Here is a 7,682-nt window from a genome sequence, read left to right as displayed (position 1 = left end):
CTACATACAGGGCAATTGGAACTTGCTTGCTTTCTTTTAGGGAAGGAGAGGAAAAACGGGAAGTCTTATGACACATATAGTCACTAAAATCCTGAGTAAGCAGCAGTAGCTCTGTGTTGTCTACCTTTTAATCCCTAGTTTTCTCTAAGAACATCTTTTTCTAAAGCAGCCTGTTTTCCTTTATTCCTCATCAGTTACTATAGAGAAAGGTTGAGACATCATGTTCATCTGATCATGAGAAACAGGTGAGAGGTCTGCAGTAATGCTTACTCCAGATGAGATGTATGTACTAGACAACCTCTGATCACACCACTGAAGTTGAAGGATCTCATGAAGATTCTTTCTTCAGTCCAGGCATTTGATATGTGCTGTACAAGGCAATTAACTAAATCAAATCTCATTAGGACAAGATATCATGTATTGCAAGATTTCAAAAAAGTTGTCCTTATTTCATCTATGCCATTCATCTTCACTTGCGTGGTTATGTTCTGTAGCTTGTTTTGGACTAGTGTTGAGTAGAAAAGACAGTCCTGTAGGTCTAGCACATGTAGCAATTCCGCTGCATTTCCATCCTTGACTTGAATCAGTTTGTTCACTCAGAGCTTAACTGTGGTCTCGGTTCACTCTGTTGAGTAGTCTGAGACACACACCTTGTCTCTGCAGAAGAATCTTCTGATCCCCTGGTGGGCAAGAGAAAGACTTTATTAAGTTCCAGTAGAGCCTGAGTGGAGCCTACTGTCACAACATTTTGCAAAGGCTGATTGCTACTTAAATCATTTAGCATCAGAGAAGCCGATAGATTTTTTTAAAATAACCATTTGCAATGCAGTTTTTGCTTTCCCCATCTTTAATCCAGGAGAGCCCAGCAGAGCTGACTGAATGCAGAGCACTTGCATCATTTTCAAGTTAATGAAAGAAGTGGGTGTTAGCAGCCCTGATACCCACCCTTTCTAAAATTTAGTTCATTCCCTCCAAAAGTTCAGTTTAGGAATCAATCAAGCCTCATTGATTTCCCAGGGCAGGGGGCATAGAAGACTAGGGAACATGCATAGACTAGTTGAGTTATACAGCTCCAGCAAAGCCTCACTTATTAATTGAAAGGGATAACTTATTTCTCCTGGGGAGGAGGCAAATAAATTAAAATCAAGGCATTAATTAGGACATTATGTAATCTTTATAAATGCCTGCACTCCTTAAGACAGTTTCCAAACTCCTGAATAGATGGAAAGGTGCAATATGTAAGAAAGAATATACAGGCTTTAAGTATGTGCAACTCTACTGTTTTTTTCCAGTGGTCCTTACTAAAGTCTGGCAGCTAGTAAGCTTAAGGCTGTGTAATAATTACAAGAGCTGCTGATCTTAGGGAAGATTATGATAAAGTAGTCTTTTCCCATTACCAACTTCAAAATTTGGAGGACACCATCTGGTCTGTCATCTCAAACAAGACCAGCAACAGTGGCTTGGAGCCATAGGGAAGAAGGCTGATGACTGAGGGTTTAGGTACTCTTACTGGAAGTTGTAAGGTGTAGCAGTACTTACATGACAACAGAGGACATAGAAGCAAGAAAGCCAGCAAGCAGAAGGAACACAAGAACACTTAGAATCGAGGTGATGACAATCATGTCTCCACTCCTTCGACCAGGCCAGGTATCAATTTTCAAGGGAAGTTTAACTAGAAAAGCATGGAAAGAATGTTCCTATGATCTATTTTTGACCATGAACACACCCACCAAATAGGAGAAGGCTGGTGATTTAGGAGAGGCAAACTGATTATGTCTATACCTGAAGTCTTAGATGATTTATGGGAAACAGGTTTAAGACTCAGTGTCAGCATTTAGAATTTATAAGCTTTCCTCAGCAGGTTAGCCAGTATGACAAGTATCTGTATTACTGAGAAATGTCAACAGCACCAGATACTATGATATGCATAAAATCTGAAACCGCATGTACAAACTTTATCTTTACTAAAAGAATTGTTTTGAAGTACACAAAAGAAGTACAGAATTATTCCATATTTAAGTCTGCTACTCCAATATTGAAAGCCTGACAAAATTGTTAAAACTGTAGGAAAGGACTAGGTGTTGCTCATAGAGCAATAGCGTCCTAAAGCAAGCACAGCTACTCAGAAGACCTGAGCCAAGCCACAGACTTACCTTTTCTGGTTTTGATTGGATCAGACCAGAGAGTTTGGTCTTTCATGATCCCTTCAGTGCTATCTAGCAACACATATTTAAACCTGTGGGGAAAAAGTGTTAAATTAGGTATTTCAAATTTGAGCTTCCTTACTAGTATTTTTAAGCTACTGGATTAGCTGGTCAGAGTTCAGGTTTTGTCAAAGCATTAGATGGAGACTATCAAAGGTAACTGACTATTTCCAGAGACCTTATAAAGAGCAAATAGAATTAATCATGGAAAAGCATTCTGTGCTATGTCATGCACAGTTTGCAATTCATTCTTGTGAGCCTTGGCAGATGATAGCTTTCCAACAACAGTTTTTCCCAGCTTGCTATTCCCTGTTGTGAAGAGCCTCATTATTTAGGACAGCAAGTGGTTTTGATTTCCATATGGAAGTTGAAGATTTTGTCCAACAATAGAGATCTTTGGCACTTTCCCTGCTAGAGGAGAGTATTGAAGAGACAGGCCAACATCAGATTTGGCAAAGAAATTGAGTTTCCATTCCACAATAGTTTGAGTTTTCAGAAATGTCCTGAAGAGACAGAAGAGGCAAGACAGTTTTTGCAAAACTAAAAGCCCATAGTATTTTTTTTCGAAGCGTATTAGGTCTCCACAGCAGTCGGCTCCATGTGAGTGCCATTTTTACTACAGCTTTTAAATAGCTGGCAACAGCAAAACAAGTGTTTCAGGTAACAGCTGTCAGGGTGCCCAAATTCCCCAGATGGCCAGCTTCCCCAAACAACAGGGGTCAGACAAGTCTGCAAGCCACCTGGCCCTCACTGTGAAGTCTCCAGTAACATTAGAGGCTTCCTGGAGCTGGAGACCAAGGAGAACTTTGGCTCTTCAAAATCCCATCAAAACAAAGCAAGCAGAGCCAGATCCATGTCTGCAATTTGGCAGAATGATCTAACACAAAATACACGGTGAATAATCTCAACATCATTTTCCAGTCAAAATCCTTTTCTACCAGCAGTTTCTAATCAGATGCTGTCACTGGATTACCTACTCCAACGTAGGTATAAGATCCAGCAGTTCACACATGAATCTTCCTACCGATCCATGAATTTAACCTGACAGAGCTCACCACTGCTAGGGCACCATAGAGGACCATCTGCAGGGTGCTAAACCAGAGTAAAGCCATCTTCATAACTACCCTTGCAATAGAGCATTTCAGTTAGGGACTGGTAATTCACATCATACCATTACAAAGGAACATTACAGACTCAATGTTGCTTCCTATTGTGTTTTAAGAGCAGCAATCACCTTGTAAGAAATAAGAATTATACCTGTATGTTGTGTCTGGTGCAAGAGGTGGGTTACAGACAGCTAGGAAGTTTGGGTCGTACAAACAAGTCCCATCATCCCCAACTCTGAAGAGGTATTGTTTCAGGACATCAGAAACTTTGTTGACATCTCCTACATCAGCAAGTTTGGGAGGCGATGCACAATTGGGTACATTGAACAAGGCAGCCTTGTAAGGTCCGAGCTGCCCTCCACTTGTTTGTTGGAAGGTGCTGTCGAGTGGTTTGCTGCTGTTGTCGGTCACCAGGGAGTTTATTGCACTTGCTGCAGGAGAGATGCTTTTTAATGAGGCTGTTAGAACTAGTTCAGCCCTTTCCATTCACCCTGTATTTACTCGGCAACTTGCTCTTCTACCCCAAAACACTCGAAAGGGAAACCAAAAATCTGCTACCATTTTGGCTGTGTTAGTGATCCTACCCCTTCCTCCTTGTTTGTTGATGAAGCTCTTTACACTTGTCCTTCAGAAACTGTGAAGGATCCACAGCGTATCTCAGAGCAATACTTTTTAGTAGCCACCCTCCCCAAATTCCTCTTTTCCAAGGAGAATCTGATGGAGTAGGGAGGAGGGTGGCAAAGGCTGCTCTTCCCCCATGCCACACATGGCTCCAATAAACATCCAGTAAATCCTGCCATTTCAGATTTGATACTATAGCCAAGGCAGAGTTCCTTTAGAGTCACAATTCTCCCACCTCCTGGAGCAGAAACCCTTAGACCTCTGGCCACGCAGCAGCTGGACCTCCCAGAACCATGCAGTATGCAGACCAGTGTGTAGGGGCTGCATGAACAGATGCGGTATCTACCTTTCTGGCCAGCCAGGCATGTCACTGCTTCCAGACAGCATGCCTCAAAGTCTGAAAGTCCTCACAGCTTCAAGCAAAGTGTGAATCTGCACCCAGCCCTACAGCATAGTTTGGAAGCTCAGTTACAGCTCTCAAACCTTTCCTGCTGCAAAGCCAAGGCACAAGTCCCAAGAGATGCTCCCAAGTTCTGCAACCGCGGCTTAAATTTTTTTGGGGAGCCCCCTCCAGCTGTTCAGTGCTGTCAGCAGCAAAGGAATGCCAGTTTTTCCAAAGCTGCGGTACATTGGGAACTACTTCAGTTTGGAAACGTTCTGCTGTGCAATTGCTTGGTCATGAGAAGTTTTTAGCTATGATCCAATGCAAAATTAAACCTGTTTTAAAAGGGAAAATTTTCTAGCACAGGTTAGAAATACAACTTAAGGGTTAGTGCTCAAGTTAGTTGAGCTCTGACACCCCTCTCTTCAATAGGGGCCAATAACATGAAAGCAAATACTAGCTAAGACATGCTCTATTCTTAGGCTTGCTTCCCCAAATTATAATACTTCTCACAGCTAGGTCTTCCTGCTCTCCCACTCTCCATTTCAATAACTCTAAGCCTGGCTCTGGTGAGCAAGTCAGAGCTGATGCCTAAGCAAGTTCCTTTTGTGTGGGTTTTTTTTCTTGGGTTTTGTTTGTTTGGTTTTTTAAACTTTACTAAGTAGATCAAGCCTGATAGCAACATTAACAAGAATAGAGCTAAAAGTTACGTTACTTCTTCAGAAATTTGCTAGACCCTCAGCTTTGTAGTATGCTGACACATTTCCTTACCAGCAGAGCTGAAACATAAGGTGTTAAGAAAGTTAAGTTCTCTTAAATTTTCCTTCTCCCTGCTCCAGGAGGCATCCAAGGGTGAGCCAATGTGCTTCTCTGCAGACCAGAGACAAATCCAAACAAAATTCCTTCCAGTCTGCCAAGTAACAAGTTTGCATCTGCTTGCCTTAAAAGCAGCAGAAGCGATTTCTCCATATATAACCCCTTTTGTAGAGATTCACCCATCTGTGTAGGAAGCTTTTACCACAGAATCTGCAGAAGATGGGGTGGTTGATGTAATTTCTAACACAAAACATCATGTTTGCATATTTGCAGGTATAACTAGGTATCAGTAGCCTTTTATATAATTATAATGCATTTACAGTCTGTTTTAGACATACAAAGACATGCACTTCAGTCACGGGACGGGTCTCATAAGGCCGTGCATTCACAATTGTCTATGTTAGCTGTATGGGATGGTGTCTCTGGTTACAGCTTCTACCCATCCAAGGCCCCTTCCTTCCACCTTGTCCAAAGCAGCAATAATCAGCAGCGGAAGTTTTAGACCGTTTTGTCTGTTGGCCAATTTCTCTGTCCCCCTCAAGATTTCTTCTCTGTGCCTCTTAGAAAAGGAGGCTGCATACAGCCTTCAGGGGAGAAGGCATGATATAAGGAGGTCATTTATTTCTGTCAGCTTACGGAGTAGCTCTAGCTGGCATTCAAAACAATCTGCCAGAGCAGCAGGGAACAGAGAAGGCAGGTCTTGGTCACTGCCAGCAGTGTTTCATTGCCAAGCAGTTATGAAAATCATTTTATGAATGAACTCATGGGCCAGGCATCTTCGACCACAAGTCTAGCATGACTTGCCTTTGTCTTAAAAAAAAAAAAGTAGTCCTTGCAAGGGCTGGCTACCCTAACTATGAAGCAAACAGCAGCCGTTACCCAGTTTCTCTCAGCAGGTTTACTTAGGGGAATCCAGGCTTTTATACAAGGCATTCGTGTTTAGACAAAGATAGGGTATCGGACTGTGGACCACTTGGTTTCATTAGCAAGATTCGGGCCAATGTTTATAGCTGATAGTGCTGCTCCACACCTAGTGGGAGTCTAACAGTACTAAGGCTTGCTATCATTAATCAGCCCCATTGAAATACTACAGTTATTTATATTGTATTTTATAATAATGCCCTGGAGAAAACTGAGACCAGAGGCTCAGCTTGTATGTAGCTTACAGCTACAGATTTTTCCCCCATTCAGACCCACTCCCATCAAATTGTGAAGAATTATGCAATGGTCACATCATGTAGTTATCTTCCAGAGAAGCATAATGCTGGATACCCACCTGATTCTTTCATTGTGTACAAGTAGATGATGTAAGATTTATTTGGACTCAGTGAGCTGTCAAACATACAGAAAGGTTTTTCTAGAGCAACTGTAGTGAGAGTTGGATTGTTTGTAGCAAGCTGAGGCGCTGCAATCTGAGGTTTCAGGCTTTGATCTAGAAGAGAAAGTTACCAAAAAAGCATATGAAAAAAAATCTTTCTCCTCTCTCTCTGCAAGCTCTGACTCAAAAGGGAGGATCTGGCAGCAACATTAACATAAAAGGGAGATATGAACTGCAGCTGAGCAGGAAACAGCCTACCTGCCCTGTGAAAGTTTGAGAGGTAGGGGTTTTGCTTTATGCAAAACAGGAAACACAAGGATTTGGGGAGGGAGGTAAGAGATATTGCTTCTCAAACATACTGGTCACATCATCTCAGAAGGACAAAGGCAAAGCCTCATTATAGGAGAGACTTGAACCTCTGTCTTTAGGGTCCCGCGTACAGCCTCCCCCCTCCAGTGGCAGCACCAGAAGCAGCACAGTCAGTTCTTGAATCCTTTAGCAGCAAGAAGTCTTAATAAGGTTTTTAAGATCAGGCTTGTTAACATACAGAGTGAGAGATTTAGCAGAGAGGAAAGCTGTCTGGGAGAGGCCCTGGAGAGGGCAAGTGGTATTAGAATAAAGTTTATGTCAGACACTTCCCCCCTCCCCACACAAGCTCATCCCATCTCCAGTCTCCTGGGGAAGATTAACTACGAACAAAGAGAGGGATTCAGCAGCTCCTCCTCCTTCCCAGCCTAGCTGCAGTAGAGATACTTTAACAATCTTCCGGCAGAATGTATGTTTGAAGCCCTAAACCCCCTCCCAATACAGATCCTGGATCAGAAAGTTGACACTCAAGACAAAACAAGAAAACGTAAGAGAAACAGAAAGGGAAGAGACACAAAGAGAGGAGCAACAAAAAAGAAGAGACTGCAGATAGATGCCTTTTACCTGCACACAGCTGTCCCAAGCAGCAAAAGGCTAATAGAACCCAATGGCTGCACATGCTTGAGCCCTCCAGAAACCTGCCACGAAAGGAAGAACAACGCTGGGAGGCAACCCCAACTGAAGAGCTCCCACATCCACTCCCTCCCTGAAGTCAACCACACCTGCCCCTTTCCACAAGGTCCTGTAGTTAGGAGCTGCCTACCCCCTCAGCACCTCCCTATATGCTTATTGCCCCTCCTGCTCAGGTGTCACCAAACCCCCTCCCCCCCAGCTCCCAGGTGAGGAAGGGTGTCGCAGCTTTGATTTCC

At 43.0% G+C, this 7,682-nt stretch overlaps 1 protein-coding gene across 1 annotated transcript; it reads right to left on the bottom strand.

Moving 5' to 3' along the window:
* Positions 1-592: 592 nt before the first annotated feature.
* On the bottom strand, positions 593-7,432 carry UPK3A (uroplakin 3A). The gene is made up of 6 exons (XM_076328774.1): positions 7,378-7,432; positions 6,406-6,561; positions 3,462-3,741; positions 2,154-2,236; positions 1,540-1,672; positions 593-680 (listed from the first exon to the last, which is right to left on the bottom strand). Exons 1-6 carry the CDS (start codon positions 7,430-7,432, stop codon positions 593-595), a joined length of 795 nt encoding a protein of 264 aa, XP_076184889.1.
* Between the last annotated feature and the right edge of the window lie 250 nt (positions 7,433-7,682).

Source organism: Aptenodytes patagonicus, chromosome 1 (assembly GCF_965638725.1).
Source record: "Aptenodytes patagonicus chromosome 1, bAptPat1.pri.cur, whole genome shotgun sequence".
In the NCBI taxonomy this organism is placed as follows: domain Eukaryota; kingdom Metazoa; phylum Chordata; class Aves; order Sphenisciformes; family Spheniscidae; genus Aptenodytes; species Aptenodytes patagonicus.
The sequence above is the reverse complement of the archived record's forward strand: the minus strand, read 5'-3'. Positions and strand labels throughout refer to the sequence as shown.